Here is a 26,027-nt window from a genome sequence, read left to right as displayed (position 1 = left end):
ACATTTGCATGGCTGAAAGATCGCCGCCTCTACATTTGCATGGCTGAGAGATCGCCACCTCGACATTTTGCATGGCTGAAAGATCGCCACTTCTACATTTGCATGGCTAAAAGATCGCCACCTTCACATTTGCATGGCTGAAAGATTGCCACCTTCACATTTTGCATGGCTGAAAGATCAACACTTCTACATTTGCATGGCTGAAAGATCGCCACCTTCATATTTGCATGGATGAAAGATCGCCACCTTCACATTTGCATGGCTGAAATATCACCACCTCTACATTTGCATAGCTGAAAGATCGCCACTTCACATTTGCATGGCTGAAAGATCGACACCTCTACATTTGCATGGCTGAAAGATCTCCACCTCTACATTCGTATGGCTGAAAGATCACCACCAACTGCATTTCATGGGCTGAAAGATCGCCACCTACTGCATCTTATGGGTTGAAAAATTGCCAAATACTGCATTGCATGGGCTGAAAGATCGCCAAATTATCCAAAGGTGTCATTGTTTGGAGGAACCATTTCATAGCCCGAGAATGCCATGTCATGTCTTAAGGACCCCTTTTAATCTTTTGCATATCATTATTCAAAGGCATCATGGTCCGGAGGCATCATCCTCACAGCCCGAGAGCATCATTTCATGGCCCGCGAATCCTTTATTACACGCTTTATGGCCCAGGACATCATGGTCTAAGAACGTCATTTTAACCGTCCGAAGACAATCCTCATGGTCCGAGGGGAAACTGTATCATGTTTAAATTTATGCACAATATATGCTTGTATTGCTTATTCACAGGTAAACCGGCAAGCAACGACCATCTCGACAGGAGCGATCCTGCTCCAGTTCCCGCAACCATATCAAACCTGAACATTTCCACAAACCTACCACATACCCGACCCTAGATATTGCGTTCGTTCTTGAAAAGTCTCCAACGGCATACTCCGCCGACGGATTTGGAACTACATACGGCCTGATTCCTGTAAAACCAGGATATGTAGGCAGCTCAGAAACCAGGGCACGACCTAAAATTCTTTGAACCATCTCGCTCGGTCAAAATTGGCCATCATATCTTTACCCGGCAACTCTTTCAACCTTCCTGGGTAAAGAGGGGCAGCTGTTGATAGCCAATTTTTCCTGTACATTTTTAATATGCAAAATACTTTTAAAACAGAATATGTATGCATATATAAGTATGTCCAAATATTTTATTATTTTTCCTTAATTTTTAAAAAAATTTAAATAAATTTATTGCCCTATTTTATCCAAAAGAAACCCAATAATTATTCCCAAAATTATCATTTTTGGTGATTCATTTATTGGATTTATATATTTATGCTAAAATAGAGGTAATATAATCTTTACATATTTTTACAAAGTCATTTACTATTTTTAAAGTTAAATTGTATATAATTACAACATTAGCCTCTTTTAAGATTAATTACGTTTATATTCATAAAAATTAGGTTTGGTATTTTTAAATAGTTAATTATGTGCTATAAATCATTTTGGTATCTTTAATTTATTTCCAAAAATTAATTCATTATCTTTTTAAATTAAATAGGGAAAATTGGCTATTTAAATGTTAGCCCAATTTCATTTTGATTATAGCCCAATTCTGACCCCAATTGAACTCAATTAAAACCACTTGAACCCCCGACCCAATTATGATTTAATCCGACCCAAACCCATGTTCATAACCCGCCCACTCGCCCGTTTTGATCCAGGCCGTTGATCATTCAGATCAACGGCCAACAACCATCCTTGCTTTTTTTAATTCAAACGACCCCTAACCCTAGCCTCATTTCCAAATTCCGCCGCCTCTGAATCCCCTTCCCTCTCAACTCTCTCTGCAATCCTCTCCAAACCCTAGCCGTCGCCATCAACTACAACCCTAATACCTCCCCTAATCTATGGTTCCCAAAGTCATTGGAGACCTATATCCACCTCTCATGGCTTCTATGTGTTCGATTCATATGGTCTCAAGGCTAGATCTCGAAAAAGCTTGGTCCAAGCCTTGTTCGATTGTAGTTCATGACTGTTATCCGGTCGTCTCTGACTTTTTCTTCAGCAAGCCATGGCTATTCGAGTCAAACTCTTGACTCTCCTGCTTAGATCGTTTGTTTTCAAAGCCTTTCTCACCACTCGGGGTTCTTCTGAAATCCTAGCCTTTAAGGTTCTTTCGATTTCTTTTTAGATCTGCTTCAGATCTATGTTTGCTTTGAACTTCTAAGCATTTCTCTCAAATTTTCTTTTAAAACTCTGCCTTCAAAACCCCTTATCTTTTCGATTAGGGTTTCTGTTAAGTTATTTCGAAATGTTTCTCTGATTCTTTGACATGTTTGGCTATGTTTGCTTATATCATTCTTCTACCTGACTTTGCATGTTGAAACCCTAATTCCTTTTAACTGTTTATTAAGCGAATGTTTGTTTGCCTGAGTTTTGTCCGATTTGTTTGCTTATTCTCTTTTTAAAACTCTTCTATTGGTGAAAATCCCAGGGTTTTGGGTCTGACTCGATTTGAAGTTCTTTATTTCGAAATCTTTCGTTCCCTTTGTGTTATTCTTCTGATTATTGGGTTTTTTTCTTCTCTAAAACTCAAATATGCTCGAAACCCTAATTTTTCTATAGGGGTTTTCCTCACCTGCTACTGTGAGACCTTCGCATGTTTTTGATATTCTATGTTTTCTTCACTACTTGACCTACTGGACTGTCATGCTTCAAATGTTGCTATCTACTGAATCTTTGTGCTACTGTTGTGTGTTATTTCCTCTTGCCAACAGGCCTAGCCTCGCATGTATAGTGCTTATGCATCCTATTTATATGCTGAGTCTCCTTCTCTGACTAATTTTCAAACTTGTGACTAAATTTAAACTTTTCCTTTGTGTTCACTCGCTTATTAAGGTTAATTGATTTCTTTCCTATTTTGCCTTACTGAATCCTTTCCAAAATTAGAGTATCTCTGTACCTAGACTCGAATTGCTTACTTGTTATTTTACTACCTCTTTTATGGCAACTGTCAGCCTGCTTTTTAATTGATTACAAGAACAACAACAACCCAGTTTAATCCCACTTAGTGGGATCTGGGGAGAGTAGTGTGTACGCAGTTCTTGCCCCTATCCTGGGTTAGAGAGGCTATTTCCAAATAGACCCCCGACATCCTTCCCTCAAAGAACATCCCACCTTGCTCTTGGGGAGACTCGAACTCACAACCTCTTGGTTGGAAGTGGAGGTTGCTTACCATCAGAGCAACCCCTGATGCTTTTTAATTGATTGATTTCCTTATTTCGAACCTGTCACTGCCGTTAAGCAAGTGACCCATTAAATAAGGGCAATAACTTGTATAATTGATTCTGAATCATGATTGTTTCCATATTTGTAGCTTATTACCTCTTTCTTACTCGTTTTCAAAAACTATAAATACCAGGTACTTCTTCTCTTTTAAAAACATAAACACTTTTAGTTCTGAACTCACACTTACACTCAAACACTCTCTCTTGCTTTACTACTACTTATGGTACTGCCTGTTTAGCCGGCTAAAAGCCAAGGCTATATTTAAAAGTCCTGCTACTTTTCTTTATTGCACTTTGCTTCTTTGACTGGTATGTCCTAATTAAGTTTTCAGCATCAGCAACAACATACTTACTTAATGTTCTTGCATTCTTGTCTGCCTACTGCTTGTATTTAATTCAGTACCATTATTTAGCATGATGTAATTCCTTTCTCCTGTTCTGAATTAATGTATTATGAATCCCAAATCCCTACCCCAATGTGATTAATACTTGTGGTTAGTTTGGGGCATGGCAACATTGAACATTACTGAGCATGACCCAAACTTGATCCTCCTAGGATAATAACCCCCATGTTTCCCTTATATGTTGTGTGCTCTGGCTGATTTACAAGCATGACAGCACTCCCTATTGCTGTACATGCCCAAAGTTAACCCATGCCTAAGTATATAGGCTCCTTGCAATGGATTCCCAATCCCCTGCCCCTTTGTGTGAAGTTATTAACTCTTTGAAGTGTTAATGACTGTCTCCTATCTCCCTTTCCTTCTCCTTTATTCCTTCATCTCATAAAACTCAATTTCTGCACTTTTCACTCTCTTCTTAGACTTAAGTATTTCCCCCCTCATGTGAGCCTTGCCTTGGGATCCATGAGTTCCCTCTGAACTTGGACACATGAGGGCTGGCATTTCCACACTGCACTTGTCTCTATTCTGGTTATGAAACTTGGGTGTGAGCACTTCCCGGGGTCCTATTGAGGCCCTTAGGGAACTCTGGCACACTCAAGTCTGAGAATGGCTTTGGATCGATGGTATTTTGAGTTGGTTATCTCATAACTCAGAGAGGAAGTCAAGAATCAGGCTTCCTCTGGCTGTAACTTTTCTTTGTACTTTTTATGATGTAATTTATTATTCCTGATTTGTAATAATTTGTAATGAGCATTTGGGGCTGGCTAGTGAAAAAAGGGTTGGGAAATTATGCATGCTCAATGATGAAAACATGCCTATAGGACTGCTCTAATTCTACATATTCATACTACATTTAGAAACCATGTCTATAGGACTCACTTGTTCCATTCACATCTAGATAACATGCACATAGGGACTATCTGAAATTCTGCACATTTGTCACCGTTTATATATCATGTTTTTTTAGGGTCCAATTGGTTATAACCCCAGTGCATGCTAAAATCAGTAACATATAGAAATCATGCCTATAAGGGTTCTTAAGCAAAATTCTGGTTCGTTTCTATTCACATTCAATGTTAGATATCATGCCTATAGAGATTCTTAAATAAATCTGAGTCGTTCCGTCCACATTCAAATATCGTGCTCATGTGAATTAAAATCAATAATAGTAAATACCATCACCTGCAGAATCTGGAACTAGTCTAATTCAAATTCGTCTATTCTGAACCTCTATTTAATAATTCCCTTATTTTCAACGAGGTTTAGCAAGCATGCCTATAGGATTTCAAGCAGTACGTTTTGAGTTATCATTGTCTCACCACCTTCTGAATTAAGTAGATATCATGTCTATAGGGCCCCGTCTAAACACTTAGGCAAACCTTAAAGTAATAACTGTAAACTAGATAACCAGCCGGCAGGGCTAATTCAGACTTCTTATCTGAGTTATGAAATAAACTAATCTGCCTCAATAATTAACTTCTTTTGTCTTTATATGCTTTAATCAGACATAAAATTATGTGCAAGTCATGCTAGTTATGTGTTTTTATTTGAGGAGGTATACTTGAGCCTTATGTGTTTATATGTTTCCCCTGTAATGTGCAGTCTTTTATATGTTTTGTATGCCGCCTTAGATTTTTACCTTTGAAACTTCAAGTCAGCCTAATACCCCTCCTCTTTAGGATTGGTAGTCCTAAGTGCCTCTGGGACTGATAGGAACGAGACATGTAATAGCATGCAATAGTGTTCGAGGCCAATCCGCGCTTTAGTATCTTAAATAGAGTGGGAAATGGTAGATATGGATATAATGACCGGTACGCTAATGCCACGTGTAACCCCTCTTTTGAGGAGTGATTACCGGGTATTGCATTGATGTGATCCATATTTTTTATAAACCTAGGACCCCCTTTATTTACTTCCCCCTTCTCTTTTTAGCATTGTAACTTCTTATTTAAAATCAGCTCTTTTAATTGCTCTTTCAAACTTTGTTTACTTTCAAACTATTGTGTATTGAAATCCCCTCTTATTTGAGCCTTATCTTCTTATATGTTAATTGCACCCCAAATTTACAACAATTGTCTGGCTGGGAACCACACTAGTGGATCCTGAGGGGTGCCTAACACCTTCCCCTTGGGATAATTTCAAGCCCTTACCCAATCTCAGGTTACCAAACAAACTTAGAATTGAATCTCTATTGGTGTCCGCACCTTAACTCATTAGGTGGCGACTCTTCAAATGCAAAAATTCAGTTCCCAAAAGGAACGAGTTGTCCCTCCAAATGTCATAAACCCGATTTCACGAGAAAAAGGGGGCACGACAGAATGTCTATTGAGCATTTGTAAAGCGCCACTAAACACCTGAGAATATATTTTCTGTCTTCCAGCTCTTGAAATAGCATGAGGCTTGCTTCTCTGAGGCTTGAAATCTCGGTGAACGATCCCCTGACCGGTGGAGCTATTACTTCCTCTATCGGTTCTTCTAGGATCTCTGGATCTTCTTGCTCTTGTTCGAATGGAGGTTGTTGGTGGTGGTGGAAGTCCATGGGTATTGGGTGATGCTGAGGGATAGGCTGCCAAGGGTAGAAGATTGGGTGGTTGGTCACTTGGTTGACCGGAGTGAAGAAGAGGAGGTCATACAATAGCTCCATGTTGTTGAGTGGATTGAAGTGGTGCGATAGGTTTCACTGTGCTTGCATGTTGTGAAGTAGTGCAGGTGCGATGGTTGGGGCTAATGGATCCAGGACATTGGCTAGCCACATGTGATTGATGTAGTTCCTCATAGCTAGGTCCATGCCTTCCAAAATTAGTTGAGCTAGAAATTTTGGATTCTGAAGAACAATCCAAACTTCCTGGCCAGTAATGATCATCGGGAAGGAGGCTGCATGGCCTAGGAGATCCTTCTCTATCCAACTTTGGGGATCTTGGTGGGGATTGGGAGGTTGAGAGACGAAGGCCGGTATGTGGAATGGGATTTGAGGTGGAAAGGGGGGAGATTGTCCATTGCCTTCTGGATTTTGAGATGTTGGAGTAGAAGGCTGTGGTTGAATACTATGTAGGGGAGGGAGAGTTATAGAAGTGGTAGTAGAGTGAAAAATCGGTGCAAATAATTACATATCTAATGGTGAAGATTTTGCATGCAAGAGGGATAGGGAAGATTGGGGAAGAGTATAATTTGTGATTGGTGGAATGTTTGGAGTTGCCATCTGGCCAGAGGCTATTGTCAAGTGTTGAACGAGTTCTAGAGAATTATAGGGGAGGGAGGTATTATGCGTGTAGGAAGAGAGGTCTGAGCTGTCAAGCGGATTAGGGTTTTGGTTGCATTGCTTGGGGTGCCACTTGTCTCCATAGGAGTGGTTTGGTTAGTGGGGTCCATGGAGTACTTTGGACTTAACGACAGAATGTAATCGAAATTGGAGGAGGTGTTTGGAGTTACAGTAGAGATGGTCGAAAATTCTGAGGTACTGAGGGAATCAAATTTATTATAGGTAGGCATTGAACCATATTCCTTTTTTGTATGAGGAATTACTTTTTTAACATTTTTAGATTCAATAATGGTAGAAGAAGTAGGAGCATTTACAACTTTATAGACTAGTTTTTTAGAGTTAAGATACTTACCTGTTGCTACATCATAGATTTTTACATCTATACTGTTACCTGGTGCATTAATTTTTGTTGGAGAATTTTTTTGCTTATTCTCAATAAGATCTCTTGACCTTTGGTTTCTTCGCCTGGTGAAGGACACCACTTGACATTGCTCCTCTAGTGAGGGGGATGTAACTGAGTTATTTGTTTCCTTACCTTGTTCCTGGGTGATAGGATCTTACAAACTATTTATCTTTGGTGAAGTAACTGTGCATGAGGTAACCGTATGCCCAAGGTAGCCATAGTTCTTGCAGAGGAAATTAATTCCTTCATAAACAAGTTGTTGGAAATGAGAGCCAATTAGGATACACTGTTGGACAGACTGATCTAGTGGTAGTTCCACACAAAGGCGTGCATATCGGCCTCTAAGGGTGGAACGGGTGCATGCATCAATTTTGAGTAGCCTCCCTATAGAATTTCCAATTTTTTTCAAGATTAATCTGTCGTAGAATTCTGTAGGTAGTTGTGGTAGGTGAACCCATATTGCTGTATGAATTTATTTTGCTTTTTCTACCATAAAATTTGGTTCCCACTGCTTTGTTGATAGAAAATATTCATTAATAAACCATGGACCATTGTGGAGTGCTATAGTCATGTTGTTTTCTTTGGAAAATTTGACAATGAAAAAGTCATGGCCCAGATCAATTAGAGGAAACGGTTCAATGGGTTTCCATAATTTTGTGATTTTTTCTTTTAGATATTGATGTGGAATTCTTTTCCCTATCAACTTAACAATCATAGAGAATTTCCATGGGGTATACATTCTACTTCTGTTCTCCGATATTAGGGTGATTTCTTTTATTCCTTTTGCTAAGGAGATGGTTGTGGTTTGTTGTTTTACACTGGAGGAAGGAGTATCTAGTAGCATTAGGTCTACCCGTTTAGATCCATGAGGTTGGTGAAAATTTGAGTTAGTAGGTGATGAGGGGTTTTCTGGGTTTATTTGGATTATATCCATCATTAATTCAAAGGCCAGTAGTTTATCTTTGAAAGACGGGATATGGGTCGCTTGTTCCCCACACCGAGAATCATAGGGAATGTCGGGGGGTTTTGGGGGGATGAGATAAGGCGGCTCCCTATCGGAGTTAATGATGAGGTGGCTCATCGGAAACAATGCCGGCTGCTTGTCCTTCGATAACAACAAAAGGTTACACTGTTAGTATCAATTTAGAGGTGATTCAAAATTTAGTTGTACATTTTGGGAAATGCTCCAAAAGTGTTTCAACTTCAATAGATCGCGAAAAGGATCTTATTACCAATTTTTGACAAACTAGTATGTTAAAAAAAGGCAGTCCAATGCGCTAAGCTCCTATTGGGTTCGGGAAAGGGTCGAACCACAAGGGTCCATTGTATGCAACTTTACCCTGAATTTCTGCAAGAGGTTATTTCCACTGCTCGAACTCGTAACCTTTTGGTCGCATGACAATAACTTTACCAGTTACGCCAACCTGTGAAGATGTTCTGTTGTGTTTTACTGTGAAGATCAAGTTCTTATCCAAGTCCAAACTTGTGGACTTGCCTTGAAATCGAAGACCAAGAAGCCCAAGCCATACAAGAAATCCGAGAAGTCTATATTAAAGTTTCTTTGCAAGGCAAGAGTTGAACTTCTTGTTTCTTTCCGAAAATAAAACTTGGGTTTACCTCATATAGCAAAGGTTGATACTTTATTTATTTTAAATAAATACCATTTTAAAAAATTATATTCCATAGCTACCTTTTGATTTTTATAGCCAAATATCTATTTATGGTCACTTCCTACCCTTAAGCCATAAAATACGCTTTGTATTATTTTTCTCTCTCATTCTTTCAGATTTTTCTCCACCCTCTCTCAACGCCAGTTTTCTCCATGAATACAAACTCATGGATTCTCTTTCATCATTTCCTCCGTCGATTGTTCTTCCGAGTAGTCAACATGAATTTTCTGGGACTTTAACTTCTTGGCAACTTTCATGGCTTTCTTAGCCAAAAACTTAGCAATTTCTTCTTCAGCAATCTTTCTCGTTTTCTTCTTCTTTCTCTCATCGCTGCTGATGGAATCATGGTCGGAATCCGACGGGTCGTCAGAAAAGCGTCGGCAAAAAACTTAGCAATTTCTTCTTCAACGATCTTTCTCGTTTTCTTCTTCTTTTTCTCATCGCTGCTTATGGAATCATGGTCGGAATCGGATGGGTCGTCGGAAAATCGTCGGCGAAAAATAGGTCGTCTGAAATTTGGGGTTGAGCAACTTGAAGATTCGGTTACCTTTTTTTTAAGTGTATTTTAATGTATCTCGTTGTATTTCCATGTATTTCATTGTATTCATTGTCTTTTTTTTCATTGTATTTCAATGTATCTCGCTGTATTCCATGTATTTCATTGTATTCACTGTCTCGCTATATTCCATGAATGTATTCATATATTTTTTAATTAATATAATTTATGTATTTTATGTATTCAGATTTATAATTGTATTTATTGAGTTATTGATTTTAGGAGTCCATTGTGTTAATTGATTCACTTTCCATTTAAAAACAGTTGAATAGACCATGAATTGCGCTATTTACATTACTGTATTCACAAATACATATCGTGAATACAGTCAAATACAATAATATGTCTAGCTGTAATCCCCTGTTTCACGCCGTGAATACAGTCGGATACAAAAATCTGTCTAGCTGTAATCCCCTATTTCACGCCTAGAAATTCTACTATATTCATGAATACAGTAGCTTAAATACATCGAATACACTCTAAAAAACCTGAAAACATAGCTATATGAAGTAATATAGTAAATGGTAGCTACAATTAGCTAATAACCACTAAAACATAGTGGTTTCTGAAAGTTTCTTTTTAACATATTTAGCCGCTCGGTAGGAAATAATTACATCCGCCATACAAAAAAATAAATACTTATTATGTATAAACTATGTATAATATAAATTAATATACAAAAAATATATTTTTTCGGCTATTATTTTAGAGGGCGATTACACAGTGTAGATTTCCCATAAAACTTACTCGTTTTTTGTTTCCTTCTCTTACTAAGCTTTTAGTTTCCATTGCATTGATTTACTGTTTTCCTTCTAATCTCAACCTATTGATTTGAGCGGGAATAAATTTGGAGGAGTTAAAACGAGTTGAACTAATTAATGGATTGGGACATAATTACCCAAAAATTTATTTGGGTAAAGGATAAGCACTGGTCAGTTTAGGCTAAACTATGGATAATTACCAGACTTACCCAACTCATCTTTTTATTTTTATTTTTTTTGTCCTTTTATAATTTTCTTACTTATCAAACTTAAACAAACGATCTGTTTCTTTTAATTTTATGACTATATCGAACAAATTAGATCCAACCAACTAATTTTTGACGCTTTGATTCCTTTTGTATGAGTCAATTTGAATTACATATGCAGCTCGAATTGGCAACTTAGGTATGCGCAAAATGATTTGCTAATGAATATATTGTTTAATCCAATCAGTCCAAGTTTAGACAGGTTGAAATGGTACGGTTATACTTTTATTGGCAGCCTTAGCTATAATCAAGAGAGTCAAGAAATAAGTTTTATGTGATAAAAGATGTCTAATTAGTTACTTAATTTACTATGTTCGGTTGAATACGTCAAAGAAAAAGCATATTTATTTCACAGATATTTACTTAAGCTTCTTGTAGTCATCGTGGAGTCAATAATTCTAACGTGTGGACAAAGGAATGTAAGAATGACATATTTAGAATTTGAAATTACAATCTCAAAAATTTTGAGCCACCTTTATCGTGACAATAAATATCCTTATGTCAAGATAATTCAATAGTTTATATACATACGAAATAAATATTTTAAACCTATTTTCGTAGATAATTTTTGACAAAAACAATTCAGTTGAACTCGTTCAAATCATGTAACACTGCTCTTGAACTTGTGTAAAATGAGACCTTAGTGAACTTGTGTGGATTATATCCATCAAGGATATCATGAGAAATAAGATTATCCAAGAAATTACACGATATGTCCCCCAATAAGATTGGTGTTAGCGAAATGACTCCGTTTTTACGGTCTTAGCAAGAAGTCCCTGTGTTTTTATTCAACCATAGTTCTTTAATACTTAAAAGCTTGAAATTCTAATTTGGTGGTGAAAAATAGAAGATTAATTTAACGTTAAATTGTTTGAATATTGATAATTTATGCAAAATATTTTGTTCAAACACCGATTTATGATTTACCGTAAAAAGCTCAAAACTTCATTATTGGACCTTAGAAAGTGTGAGGAAGAAAAAAATGGTCTTTTTGATTTAGTGTTTTTTTAACTAAATTAGTGATTGAGGATTGTATGTGTTGGTATTTGAAAGTTTTATTTCAAATTTGAGATCATTTGAAATAGATTATGGATTGTCTGATCGAAATTAAAATTACAAATTCGAACAACACTTTGTTAAAATAACACTAAAAAATATGTCAATCAGGTAGACTGTAATGAACAACTTAATAGATAGGTATAGTAAATATAGCATGAACTCTATCAATCTGGTAGAGAAATTCCTAAAGAGCAAAATCATGTCAATATGATAAACTTTAATAAATAATTTAACAAATAGATAAAGTAAATATAGCATAAACTCTATCAATTCGGTAGAAAAATACTGGAAAAAAATAATTGTATGTAGGTCTGGAGCCATTTTTTAAAATATCGCCTATTTTGAGGACATTCCGCTAAGACCGCCTCCTTACGGTCATTTCTATCAATCACCCCTTTCGATCTAACAATTTCTTCCAGGTTTTACATACTTACATTGTGTACAAAACAAAAATCAAAGGGTTCCCTCTAAAGATCACCTTGTAGGACTTGGAAGACACATGGTGAAGCAAACTATTGTCATATTGTAAGTTGGCAACTATTGTCCTAACTCCTAACACTCTATTTCTCACGTCATCTTGACAACTTTTTTGACTTGTTTTTTATGCAAGTGTTTATGTAGCTACTCGACTTCTCCACCCCTTGTTTTCTCTTTAAATTTTTGTGTCCTTTCTTTGTCACCATTTTCTTTTGTTGTGTTTCGTAGTGAAGGCAGAATTTTCACTAAGAAGTGTAAAATTTTAAAGTAAATAGCTAAAAAAGTTAAAGGGATTCAGTATATTGTATATATAATAAAAAAAAAAAATTCACCTATTTAAACAATATATTTTTCTGGCGAACGACAACCCTTGGAGCTATGTAGCTCCACACTGCTCGTTGTCGGACCCAATTAAGTCAGAATTCGTGCAGGAAAATCTTATATTGAAAGTAAAGCGATTTCTAACAAATGCGACTTTATATTCTGAGTTTAAATTCAAGACATTTGATTAAGGATAAAAAAGAGGTGTATTGTTAAATATATGGACAAGTTTTCAAATTGGTCACCATCTTCTCACTTTGCTCATGTTTTTACGTTTTTTCCACATTAGCTTTCTTTTATATTCTTCCTTCTTTGTTGTAAACAATATATAAATAGGATGAGAATTGCCTATTTCATCTGTATCTTATCAACAAATAAAGAATCCTAAGAAACTAATTCAAGGGTCTTTAAAAGGAAATCAGTTAATGCTAGCATTTAACTATTGATAGAAAAAAAATTAGTTACATGAGTTTATTAATTGTTACCATTAATGTTTCTCCGTTATATCCTTTCCACTTAATTATTTTCCTTTTGTCCTTTTTCTTCTTTGATCCTTTTCATTTCCATTTTCTTAATTATTTTTCTTATTCTAGCAACTCTTTTACTCTATTTCTTTCCCTTTTTTTTTTTTCCTTTTTTTCATGTTAAATGACTATTCTTTGCCGTCATTCTTTCTTGTACAATCAAGAATTTACTTCTATAGCTTACTCTAAAACATTTGTAGAATGATAGCTAGTGAAGGTAGTGAAAATTTAGATTTTGTTCTCTTTGTCAACTCTAATTAATCTTAAATTTATTATTCTTATCCAACTCTGGCATAAAAGTCTCTTGAGATTATATGAATCTTCAAACACTAGCATTATTTATAGTAAAGGCTAGTGAATATTTATCACTAGTTGCTTACTGATTTAGAGTTGAAAAAACAAAGAGAAAAGCAAATTTTCTTGTTTTTGTGGTGATATATCAAAATGCCACCTTTTTCCCTTGATTTCTTGTCAACAAGAAGATCAAATCTCCAGAGTTTCCTTCAATCTGTGACACCCATTGTCCCTTCAAAACCTCTACCAAGGGTAACTATTTTTTATTTTATTTTTTTGTAATAAATCTTTGTGCTTTAGTTTTGGAATTAATTTTTATTTTTTGAATCCATTTTATCCATTCATGTTTCTGTACTTTCCCAGAATTTTTTACATAAAAAACTTGTTTTGACTACTTGTGTTTTTCTATTTCTACTGTATTCATAGAGATATATGATTTGTCAAGAAATTCAAATTTTCTGTTTTTTTTATCAGAAAAAATTATATATAGACGTTTTTTTTCCAGAATTCTGTTTGAAAATTGAACATTTTCTTAATTAGTTTCTTCTCCTGTTTTCTGGTGAATTTTCCAATGCTACAACCTCTGATCAACAACTTGTTTCCTATCAAAACATCAGCCTTTTTATTTTAATTTCTAAATCTGCAGAATGGTCTCACATTTTTTCCTATTACGGCCAAATTTTTTAATTTTTTCCAAAAAATATTTTTTTATTGAGGAGAATACGTTTTACTGAGAAAAATGTTTTAATTTTTATTGGGATAACACGAATTGAACCGGTAACTTTTTATTGTCGAAAACAAATGTGCTACCACATATGTCCTTTTCAATTGATCTACGACAGTGTCATTGTTGAGAATTCTTGTTTTGTTTTCTTTTAAATTGTTATTTAATTATTTTCTCGTAATTTTTACGATGTTCTTTTTCTCTTTTTGTTCGTTATGTCTCTTACTTTCTTTTTTAGTTTTATTTTTACTATTTTTTTGTGCTAAATATTTTAGAGTAACATGGATGATCAAAGTAGCACGTGGAATCCAAATGGTGATGAATATTTCACACTTGGAGATTTGTGGGATTGTTATGAAGAATGGAGTGCATATGGTGTTGGTGCTCCTATTTCTTTAAAAGATGAGACTGTTGTACAATATTATGCTCCTTATTTATCTGCAATTCAGATTTACACAATCAGGTCACCTTCTACACCGAGGTATAGTTAAAAATACATTTATTTCTCTTTTCCTATTTTCATTTGTGGCAAATATAAAGTCTTATATGTGAATTATCTCGTTAAAATTTTTGGAGATTAAATTAGGTAGTAGCTCAAGTTGATATTATTTATATGAAAATCATGGTATAATTTATCCTGCATAGAAGATGAGATAAGTAATTCAGGTTTTAATCCTGGTTATATCCTGGATTTGAACCAAACACAAACATATTTGGATGTGCTAAGACTTTATTTCAAGTCCCTCCTGCATGTTTCCTTTGCAATTTGCACAATACCCTTTTTGTTTTTTTGATTTTTCCTTGCTAAACCCATCGGTTTACATAAAATCATGTGTTTTTTTTAATTGTACCCCCTAGACTCCCTTTTGAGTACTTTTGGACCCTCTTTTTTCAATAGAAGTATATATATTTTTCGATCAAACTTCTCAATATTAATTATAACAACAATTATGATCAGCATATATAAACCCCTAAGAGAAATTGTTAGACAGATAAATAATACTAGTATTTATATATCTTACGGATAGAAAATTATCACAAAAGTACCATATATACCTCGTATATACCAGTGACATTAGGTTAATATTATCATACAAGAGTAGGTTGCATCTATTTTTTTTTTGTTTTATGACTATGCATGCTAATATGCTATTAGTTCGAACATCTCACAGAATTAAGTCTCTCTGTTAGGGGTAATTCAACCGTTTTTGATAGATATAATTTGCGCTGTCGACTTTGATCTCTTCTTTCACCAGTTTGAAAATCAAAGCCAAAATTTAGATTTCATCTTTATGTTATCTTATTTATCATATTTAATAAGTTGCTAATCTTGTTTAATTACTCTATTCTTGTGTGATCATTTTATATAATACAAGGAGATGCAATCAAAGTTTCAAACTCTGCACATGAGAGTAGCTTCACTGAAATTTAACTATCTATTAAAATTTTACCTTTTATAAATTATTATTACATATTAATATTAATCTATAAAAATTAGTTCCTAGAATATCTGCCACAAAGTATACAACTTGCATCGTCTTTTACTTTCTTTTTCTCCCCTTTTCAATTGGGTGCCATCCCTCTTGGCCACTATCACTTCTTCATTATTACTACTCCTTCCTTTGATTTTATGTGTCAAAGTTTGAGAGTACAAGGGTTACAGTACTAATTAGTATTCGGTATAAATTTAGATATTGATTTTTAAAATTTTTAAAATAAATTTATATATTTTATAATTATTAAAAAACTAAAAAAAATAATCTTATAGACCATATATTTTATTTGATATAATTACAATGTTTTAAAAAGTGTAAATAAAAGTTGTTGGATTCTCCAAATAGTACTGACATTATCATACATAGATGAACTTTAAATTTTATGCGCAAGCTGTATAAAAGATTCTTTCAATTTCTCTGTCATTTTACCAGCAATAACAAGTCATTTACCATGTTTTTAAGAATAAACTACTTTGTGACTATCCAATATTTTCACCTAAAGAAGGACAACGTGATATTCATTCTTACTCTAATTCAACCCTAAGCAGTTTTTTTGACATCATTCTCTTCTATTATCCGCTTTTATGTTTTACTTTAATAATAGGGTAAGCACTTTTGATCCTTCAGTTATTGGTAAATTCTGGTTTTAGTCCTTGTAATATCTGACTAAACACATTTAACCTTCAATGAATTGAAATGTAAACTTTTGATCCCGTTGCTTGTGAATATTTACAAATTTATTATGATGGTTCCACTACTTAATTACTTACGGGTTATGTTAAATTTATATATAGTGTTATTTCATATTTGACGGTAATATAGTTCTAAAAATAATCCAAATATAATGTATTTCTACAAAACAGACAATAAATACACATTTTCACAAGGACCAAATCCGAATTTACCAATTTTGGAAGGACCAAAAGTTGTTATTATTATCAAGAATAATAACTAAAGTAAATTTTGAAAAAAGTACGTTCTCCATCTCAATTTATGTGTCATACTATCTTTTTTAATATGTCGAAAAAAATGACATACTTCCGTATTTAGAAAAAAATTAACTTTATTTTCTATTTTACCTAAATGAGATAACTTATAATTTAACTTTACATTTACAAAAGTTACTTTTCTTTCTTAAAATTCGTATCGACTCAAATACGACCGCATAAATTGGGATAGAATGAGTATTTGACGATCGCTTGTACTTTATGCAGAAACTCATCTGGAGATGAAGTAGATGGCACTGATTTTGAGATGGAGTCTTGGAGTGATGCAAGTGACAGTACGGACAAGCTCTCAAGGTCTTTAAGTAATAACTCCATTTCTGCAGATTCATGTCTTGATCAGCTGGAGGTTTCAAGAGATCGCTTGGGCTATCTCTATTTTCAGTATTCTGAGATATGCACTCCATATTGGAGAATTCCCTTTGCAGACAAGGTACACAAAGTTGATGCTCTAACTACTACTGCAATTACAAATCAATAATTCTTGATTGTAAAACTGATTATTATGCTGGTTGCACAATGTTGGAACGCGATAATCTAAACACATTAGATAGGGCGTAAATCGTAAAACAAGAACTTACTTATTTTTTGTGAAGCGGAAGCGGAAATCTGAAAGGAATCGCGGCTGGAATTATTGGTCGGTGGTGGTTGTCACGTTATTATGGAACAACCCTTATTCCACATTCTAAATTTTAGTTTGATTTTTTAGGAGAAAACTAGGCGAAGGAAAATACTGCATGTATTCTTAGTTGTACATTTTATGTGTACTTATATAGGAATATCTAAGGGTTAACTAATAACCTTATTGGGCCTTAAAACACTCCTTATGAGTTGACCCAGAATTTCCTACACACAATTATTCTATCGCATGAAATTTATAAATATTAACTTTAAAAAAAAAAACATCATTACTTAGGTGTCGTGAGTATTTCTTTTTAGTTAAAATGAATTGATCGTATCTATCTCATTAATAATTTAGTACCGCTTTTTGCTGAGTGAACCCAAACAGGAGCAGACACGCACTAGATCAGAGCAAATTTAGCTGGTCCAATAGCGGAAACACCTACTAAGATAAGGCATAGCGAGAATTGAACCAGCATCTCGTTGAGCTGTTCCAGTGGTAGTTATAGCCATGATAGTAAATAGTAATGCCATAAGTTCTGCATGGACTATTGTTACGATTCGGAATTTTCCATCTTCGGAATCATGATGGTGCCTAACATTTCACTTGCTAGGCAAGCAAACGTTAGAGGATTCCTTAAGCCAATTTTAGTCAATTTCAATAACAGGATCAATTAAGCCAAAAGAAGCTAAAACTGAGTACGGAATAACATAAAATCCCATAAAATTTAATACAATCCGGATCTGGAGTCACAACTCACAAGCTTCTAGAATTTTCTACAAACAGAGTCTGAAAGAAATACAACTGTTTTGAATGAAAAGAAACAGTAAAATAGGAAAAATAGAAGGGAACTTCAAGGTTTGCGGACGCCAGCAGATCTACCCCGAGTCTCCAATGAGCAAATCCAAGCTGCTACGCCTCACGAACAACTAGGGCCGGTACCAAAGTCTGCACAAGAAGTGTAGAGTGTAGTATGAGTACAACCGACCCCATATACTCCGTAAGTATCGAGCCTAACCTAGATGAAGTAGTGACGAGGCTATGACAAGTCACCCACGTAATAAACCAATGTAGATAACAGTATACGTGCAAGATAACAATAAATAAAGGCTAAGCATGTACTATTGGGAGGGGGACATGCTAAAGGGGGTACAAGATACGAGAAATACAGCAGGATATGATAACCAGAATAGTCAATATACCTTTAACCAGTAAAAACAAATAAGCACAATGAAAAAAACTACACGGCATCACCCTTCGTGTTTTTACTCTCAACTTCACAATGAAACCATAATACTGCACGACACCACCCTTCGTGCTTTTACTCTCACTTTCTATATAGATCAATAGATACGGCACTACATCACCCTTCGTGCATTAACTTTCAAAATATGACACGACATCACCCTCCGTGCATTAATACTTATAATATGACACGACATCACCCTTCGTGCATTAACTCTCAAAACATGGCACGACATCACCTTTCGTGCATTAACACTCACAATATGGCACGACATCACCCTTCGTGCATTAACACTCACAATACAGCATGGCATTACCCTTTGTGCATTAACAATCTCCCCATAGAACAATGAACAAGTAATAACAGGGAGGTAGGATCAACAAGAACAAGCCTTACTTCAACAATGGTTCCACAATACCAACTCAACTTTAGAAACAATACTTAATTATCACAAAAGCCCATAAATGCGGTAAGAACAATCAATTTAACAAGTAACTAGTCTAAGAATGGATAACATGATCAAAGTAAGCAATAATTACAAGGAACAAGTCCCACCCGCATGCTTTAACCCGAAAACAACGTATAAGTACTCGTCACCTCACATATACGTTGTACCCAATATCTAAACATGCAGCAAATAGACAAACAAATCCTAATCCCTCAAGTAAAGGTTAACCACGACACTTATCTCGCTCCAAGTATTAATTCAAAGCTCAACCACAACTTTACCTTTCGAAAAAGCCTCCGAACGAATAGAATCTAGGAAATTACCGACCAAACGATTCAAATTAAGCCTTAGGAACTACCCACGATTGCAAAGGATTCAATCTAGGTCATTATTGAAAAAGTCAACTCCCAGGCCCGCTTGGTCCAAACCCGAAATTCAGACCAAGACTCGATTATCCATTCACCCCCGAGCCCGGTTATGTAATTTATTTTGGAATCCTACCTCAAATTGAGGTCTAAATCCCAATTTTACAAAAATCTCTAATTCTACACAAACTCCCAATTTCTACCATGAAAATACTAGATTTTTGGTTGAAAACTTGTAAATGTAATGAACGATTGAAAGAAAATAGGTTAGAATCACTACCAATGATTTGGGGAAGAAGGGTGCTTGGAAAAATCGCCTAGGGTTTTCTTGTTTTGAAAATTTGAAGAATGAGAGAAAATCCCCTTTTTTTTAGCTATTTGATCAGTCGCAGATGTCGTATTCCGCAAATGCGAAGAAACAGTCGCAATGCGAAGTCCTCCCATTTCTGCTGTCATCGTATTTGCGAGAATTTGTTCGCAAATGCGAACATTGATCTTCCGCAATTGCAACCAAATTGATCGCAAATGCGATCAAGCCTCACCTAGTCCCACTTCGTAAAAACGGAGTACTGTTCGCAAATGCGAACTTGAGGTGTCCCAACTACTCTTTGCAAATGCGAGGAGTTGCTCGCAAATGCGAACCTATCAGAGGTCGCAAATGCAAAGCCTCACCTCGCAATTGTGAGGTCTGAGGCCTGCACCAGAATTGAAGCACATCAGCAATGTTTCTAAGTTCAAATTTACTCAGTAGCCTATCCGAAACTCACCCGAGCCCGCGGGGCTCTAAACCAACTATGCACACCAATCTAAAAATATCATACGAACTTGCTCGCGCTATCAAATTGCCAAAATAACACCTAGAACTACGAATTGAGCATCAAATCAAAGGAAATTTTTTAGAAAACTCATGAACTTCTATTTTCACAATCGGACGTCCGAATCACGTCAAACCAACTTCGTTTTTCACCAAATTTGACAGACTAGTCATAAATATAGTAGTAAACCTATATCAGGTTCTAGAACCAAAATACGAACCCGATATCAATAAAGTCAAACATTGATCAAACTTTCAAAGTCATTAAACTTTTAAATTTTCAAATTTCAACAAAGTGCGATAACTCGGGTTAGGGACTTTCGAATTTGATTCCGGGCATACTCCCAAGTTCCAAATCACGATACGGACCTATCGGGACTATCAAAATACGAATCCGGATCCGTTTGTTCAAAACGTTACTCAAATGAATTTTAAGGCAAAAATTTCATATTTTTCAGTTTTTAACATAAACGCTTTTCGAAAAAACACCAGGATCACACACGCAAATCGAGGAGGGATAATATGAGGTATTTAAGCAGAATTAAGTTCTAAAACATAAGATGACCTATCGGGTCATCACAACTATTGTAGAGAAACAAGTTTTCCGTATAGTCACCCATGAAATTTCTGATCAATGTCACTCAGCCCACCTTGCCCAGTCGCCCAACCCAACTCAATCGGTTGACTGACCCACCTAACAGATGATAAGATTCTTTATTGATTTATTATTAAAGGTCCCATTGGTGTTGTGTTTAACGGAAATTAAAGAAGAACACACGCGCGCAAACAAAAAAAAAAGGGTCCAAAAGAATGATGCACATATGCGCGCGGAGAAAAAAAATAAAATAAAGAGGAAATGAGATCAGCCCTTATAACTTCAAAGTTGACTTAATTTTGCCTTTCATTACACTTCTAGTTCTTTCACACCCATACCAAATTGTCTCATTTTTCCCTTGCCAGTAGTGGAGCCCGGCACTACATAAATTCAAATTTTTTGAGAAAAAAAGATCCAAAATTTACCCAACTTATAATTAGAATTTAAAACTACCCTCAGATATAAATTCTGTCAGGGGTCAAGGGCCAAAACGAGATTGTTTCCTAGCAGCGGGGCTGGTTTTTTTTTTTTTTTTTTTGTGTGTGTGTGTTGGGGGGGGGGGGGGGACTTGGTAATAGTAGACCAAATTGCTCAACTTCCATTACTACATGAAAAAACTTGACTCTTTTCCTTTTAAAGAAACTTTCATTAAGCGGGTCAAGCTAAAATTGATGTAGTATAGGGGTAAGGTTTAGATAAGAGGGGTTGCTCTGATGGTAAGCATCCTCCACTTACAATCGAGAGATTGTGAGTTCGAGTCACTCCAAGAGCAAGGTGGGGAGTTCTTGTCGGAAAGGATGCCCGAGGGTCTATCGGAAACAACATCTCTACCCAGGGTAGGGGTAAGGTTTGCGTACACACTACCCTCCCCAGACCATACTAGTGAGATTACACTGGGTTGTTGTTGTTGTATAGGGGTAAGGTTTAGAAGTGCGATTATCTAGACAGATGATAATTCAACACAGTTGGAGAGAATTTTTGTCATTGAAGCAGTATCCTACTTCTGGTTGAACAGATTGAAATTTCTGTCAGTCCAAAAATGCCAAAGGCAATATAGGAGTATACATTTATTGTATTAATATTTCACAGCTTTTTTATGGCACGAAAATTTTATTAATCCCAAGTTACAAGCTAATATAGTTATTGGCTGCTGTAGATCTTTGAATTATCTCAGAATTATCCTGGACTCGCTACACTAAAGACCACTGACTTGTCTGCTGCAAGTTGGATGGCTGTTGCTTGGTAAATATTTTTCTTCTTATTCTTATGTTTTTATAAATTGATATAGCTCTAGTGAAATATGATAAAAGAAATGATTTCTTCGTCATGTTTATTTATTTGTTTATTTACACATTTAAGTTATTGCCTTGCGTCATTATTAGGTATCCAATTTACCATGTTGCAATGAAACGAATTGTTAAAAATGTTTCCGCAAGCTTTCTTACTTATCACACATTGTCATCATCTTTCCAAGGTATGTACTCTCTACATTACTCTCCATTCATTCGGTTTGTATGCATCTCTATATTTCATCGAATATTAAAATCGAATACTTAATATCTCTCACCAACGATGGATCCAAGATTTTAAAGTTATGGGTGTCAGGAGCAGCTTGAGCACATATGTGGCCTAAAATTAAAGTTTATTGTGACGTCTAAAAGTTCACATACCTAAAAAATTTCTTACCTTTTATATGAAAAAATCTACTTTTGTACTAAAAGTATTACATTTTTTTTTAAAAATAAAAATACCTATTAGCCTATTATTTCTAGAAAATGGGCACCTCAAATTTGGGGGCCTAAGACACATGCCTTATTATCTATAACATTAGAGCCGCTCCTGATGGGTGCTTGCCAAAAAAAAAAAAATCAAAAGAGGAGGGAAAAGGAGTTTAGTTGTTGGTCTTACTTAATAGGTACCTAAATTTTTTGATAATTGCCTATGTAAATCTATTAAATTTGGTCAAAGATAACGGGTACTTAAGCACCCATAACACTCCATGTAGATCTGCCCATGTCTCCCACCAGTAAAATATCGAATAACTTTGACCACTAAGGCTTAAACAAATAGGAAAGGTCACTTAATATTTTTGGTCTCTTGATTTTTATCCACTTTATTGACCACTAGGTCACACCCTTGGGCTTACACTACGCTCATATTACCTTCATGACAATGTAGTGTAAATACAATTAAAGTTCCTAAAGTAACTTTTCTACAAATTTATAAACAATAAGCTGATAAAATAACATGTACTAGCTATCTTTAGTTGCACCCACCTGACTGAGTCCTTTGCTTTATGTTTCAGATGCTGTAGAAGAGAATTTTGATAGCAGGATTCGTCTTAGTCCATTTGGATTAGCTGCATACAGGATGCAAAATGATATATGGATAAACTCTGATGCACAAGATTATGAAAAACTGAATGATCTTCAGAGTGCTGCAGATTCATGGCTGAAGCAGCTTTCCTTTCACCACCATGACTACAATTTCTTCACTTCACATACTAACATAGAGCTTGGTTTCCCGTTTTGAACTCATTTACAGCCTAGCTCATGTTTATGTTTATTATCTTGTTTTCTTAAAGAAACTGAAATTGATGTACCCTCCCTTCCATTTATCTGGTTTTCTCCAAGAAACTGCAATTGTTGAACCCTCTTTCTATTCGTGTACTCCTAGTTTTCTCCAAGAAACTGAAGTTGATGTACCCTCTTTCTATTTATATGAAAATACCTTTAGATGGCAGAAAATTGTTGGATAGTCTATGACCTATTTACCTTTATGATCTGAGAAAATTTTAGCTTTATTATCAAATCATTCGAAATGCTTAATAAACATCTCATACTACTCTGTCCACTGTGTTTTAGATGCTACAAATTTTTCTATCGAAAACAATCTCTTTATCCTCTTAGGGTAGGGGTAAGGTCTGTGTACACACTACCCTCTTCAGATCCTACTTGTGAGAATTCCCTTGGTTTGTTGTTGTTGACATGCAGCTTTGGTCCGAGGTCCTGATTCAACCAACCATTTTCTAAATCTAGGCTTTGCTTAACTCACAGTAAACTTTCGCTTGTTGGTATGTTCTCTCTCAATAAGTTGCCACACAGTTCATATGTTTGCCTTCTAATCCACAGCCAATTTAGCCCAAGTTCATAGTTCAATCTTATTTTGGAATTTCCTTCCGTTTTTTGATATATGTTTTTATTGCCACTTGTCTTTGTATTGGAAAAAAACTGAATTTACATTGTAGGTGACGTGGCATGACACATGGACTGGTCAAATGGTCAAAACACAATAAATAGCCAAGAGGCACGGGCGGCAACAGATAAGGGAAAAAGAAAGCAACATAGGTGTGGACCGTTACTAAAATAGGTACGAGTCTCGTACCTATTCGAGTTATTTAAAGACCGAAGATCGGAAGAAGTTGAAGATACGAATCTGATGACGTAAAAGAGTCTAAATACAACATTAAATATCAAATACGTTAGAATATTTGAATTAAATAGAAATGATTGTGTAACGTTTCTTTTAATGTCATTTATTGCTCATAATTGCCTCATTAAGACAAAGGCATTACATCTTCTCCTAGAATCAACTATAAAAGGAGAAGGACTCAACATCTGTAGGGACACGAAATACTATTGAGATCTTACTGAAATACAAAACTATTTACTGCTTTACCATCATTCTCAAAAATATTTTATTTTCGTCTCCTGATTATCAGTAACCCGAATTTCATTTTAGCTTTGATCAAAGACTCAGATTTTTGGTTAAACAAATTGGTTCCGTTACCGGGAATCTGATAATCTTTTCTTTTAAGCTATATCTTGTCCATTGTTATCACCATGTCAAACAACAACACCGACAATAACAGTAATAACACATTGGGAAACCATGAAAATCAAATCCATCAAAATCAAGGTGACGTGGTTCCCTCCCCTCCAGATTCACCACGTCAATCTCGTGAAGGCACTCCTGTTACTGAATCTCGTGCTGATCAACAAGAACAATCTGAACACTTTGAAGGAGGTACAAATGAAGCTTTACAAAAGCTAATTGATGCACGGTCGGCAAAGCTCTTCAGGCTCTAGTTAGTCGATTGCCTGCTGCACCATCCACACCAACTCCTAATAATAATACATTGGAGAATCCCCGTTGTGGTCTTGTTAATTTTGGAAATGGAGGAACCACCAGTGAACCACAGGATGGGGGACCAGGTAATTCAAATAATTCCTATTTGCAAAATTTAGTACTAACCTTGCAGAAACAGATTAAGGAACAAAATGAGCGTATTGAGCAAATTCCTGGAGTTCCGCCTATAATAAAAGGAATAGACATGGACAAATACTCACAACAACCTTGGAAGCCAAGTGCTGCTCCCCTTCCAATTCTGAAAAAGTTCAAAATGCCTGACATCCTGAAATATGATGGTACTACAGACCCACGTGACCACGTGACTGCATTTACAACAGGCGTGAAAGGCAACGACTCGACCAAACAAGAAATTGAATCAGTACTGGTCAAGAAATTTAGAGAAACACTCACCAAGGGTGCATTAACCTGGTATTCTCTTTTATCTGAAAATTCTATAAATTCTTTTGTTGAGCGTGCAGATTCTTTTGTTAAAGCACATTCGGGAGCACAAAAGGTTGAGAAAAGAATGGAAGATATTTTCAAAATCAAACAAGGGGATTCAGAGTTGCTTAGAGATTTTGTTGATAGATTCCAGCGTGAAAGAATGACTCTACCACGTGTGCCTGACAACTGGGTTGCAATAGCCTTTGTAAGTAATTTAAATGACAAAAGTTCTGAAGCCACGAGACGACTCAAAGAAAGCCTTCGAGAATTTCCTTTAACCACGTGGAATGATGTTTACAACAGGTATAGTACGAAGCTGCGAATTGAAGAAGATACCGTACCTAAGTTTCATCATGAAGAAAGGGGTGGTTCCAGAAGATTAGAAACCGAAAAAAGATCAGGCAAAAACAGGTACGATCCATATATGGGACCTGCAGGAAAAGACCCACGGTCAAAACAAGATAGCCAACAATATGATCAAAAATCGAGGAACAGGGACTCTGGTTCTTCTTCGAAATTCAGGAATGATCGGAACAGACAAGAGTCACGAGATGATGACAGAAGTTTAAAGGCACGATTCGGCGGATATAATTTTAATGTCTCTACCTCCGAGCTCGTGGCTGTTTTGAGAAGCATAGGAGATAAGGTACGGTGGCCAAAAGAGATGCGGTCAAATCCAAATAGACGCAATCCAGATCATTGGTGCGAATTCCACAATGATCACGGGCACAAAACTTCAGAATGTAGATTCTTGCAGAGTGAAGTGGATCATCTATTGAAGCAAGGGTACCTCACTGAGTTATTTAGTGAAAAACAAAAACAAGCCTATATGAAAAATAGGCAAGAAC

At 35.7% G+C, this 26,027-nt stretch overlaps 1 protein-coding gene across 1 annotated transcript; it reads left to right on the top strand.

Annotated features, from left to right (window-relative positions):
* Window positions 1-13,187: 13,187 nt before the first annotated feature.
* Window positions 13,188-23,341, top strand: LOC107761579 (uncharacterized). The gene is made up of 6 exons (XM_016579814.2): window positions 13,188-13,542; window positions 14,290-14,495; window positions 16,725-16,947; window positions 21,761-21,846; window positions 21,987-22,078; window positions 22,910-23,341. Exons 1-6 carry the CDS (start codon window positions 13,441-13,443, stop codon window positions 23,134-23,136), a joined length of 936 nt encoding a protein of 311 aa, XP_016435300.1. The 5' UTR covers window positions 13,188-13,440; the 3' UTR covers window positions 23,137-23,341.
* Window positions 23,342-26,027: the final 2,686 nt, after the last annotated feature.

Source organism: Nicotiana tabacum, chromosome 22 (genome assembly GCF_000715075.1).
Source record: "Nicotiana tabacum cultivar K326 chromosome 22, ASM71507v2, whole genome shotgun sequence".
Classification (NCBI taxonomy): Eukaryota; Viridiplantae; Streptophyta; class Magnoliopsida; order Solanales; family Solanaceae; genus Nicotiana; species Nicotiana tabacum.
This window is presented reverse-complemented; position numbering and strand designations above follow the sequence as displayed.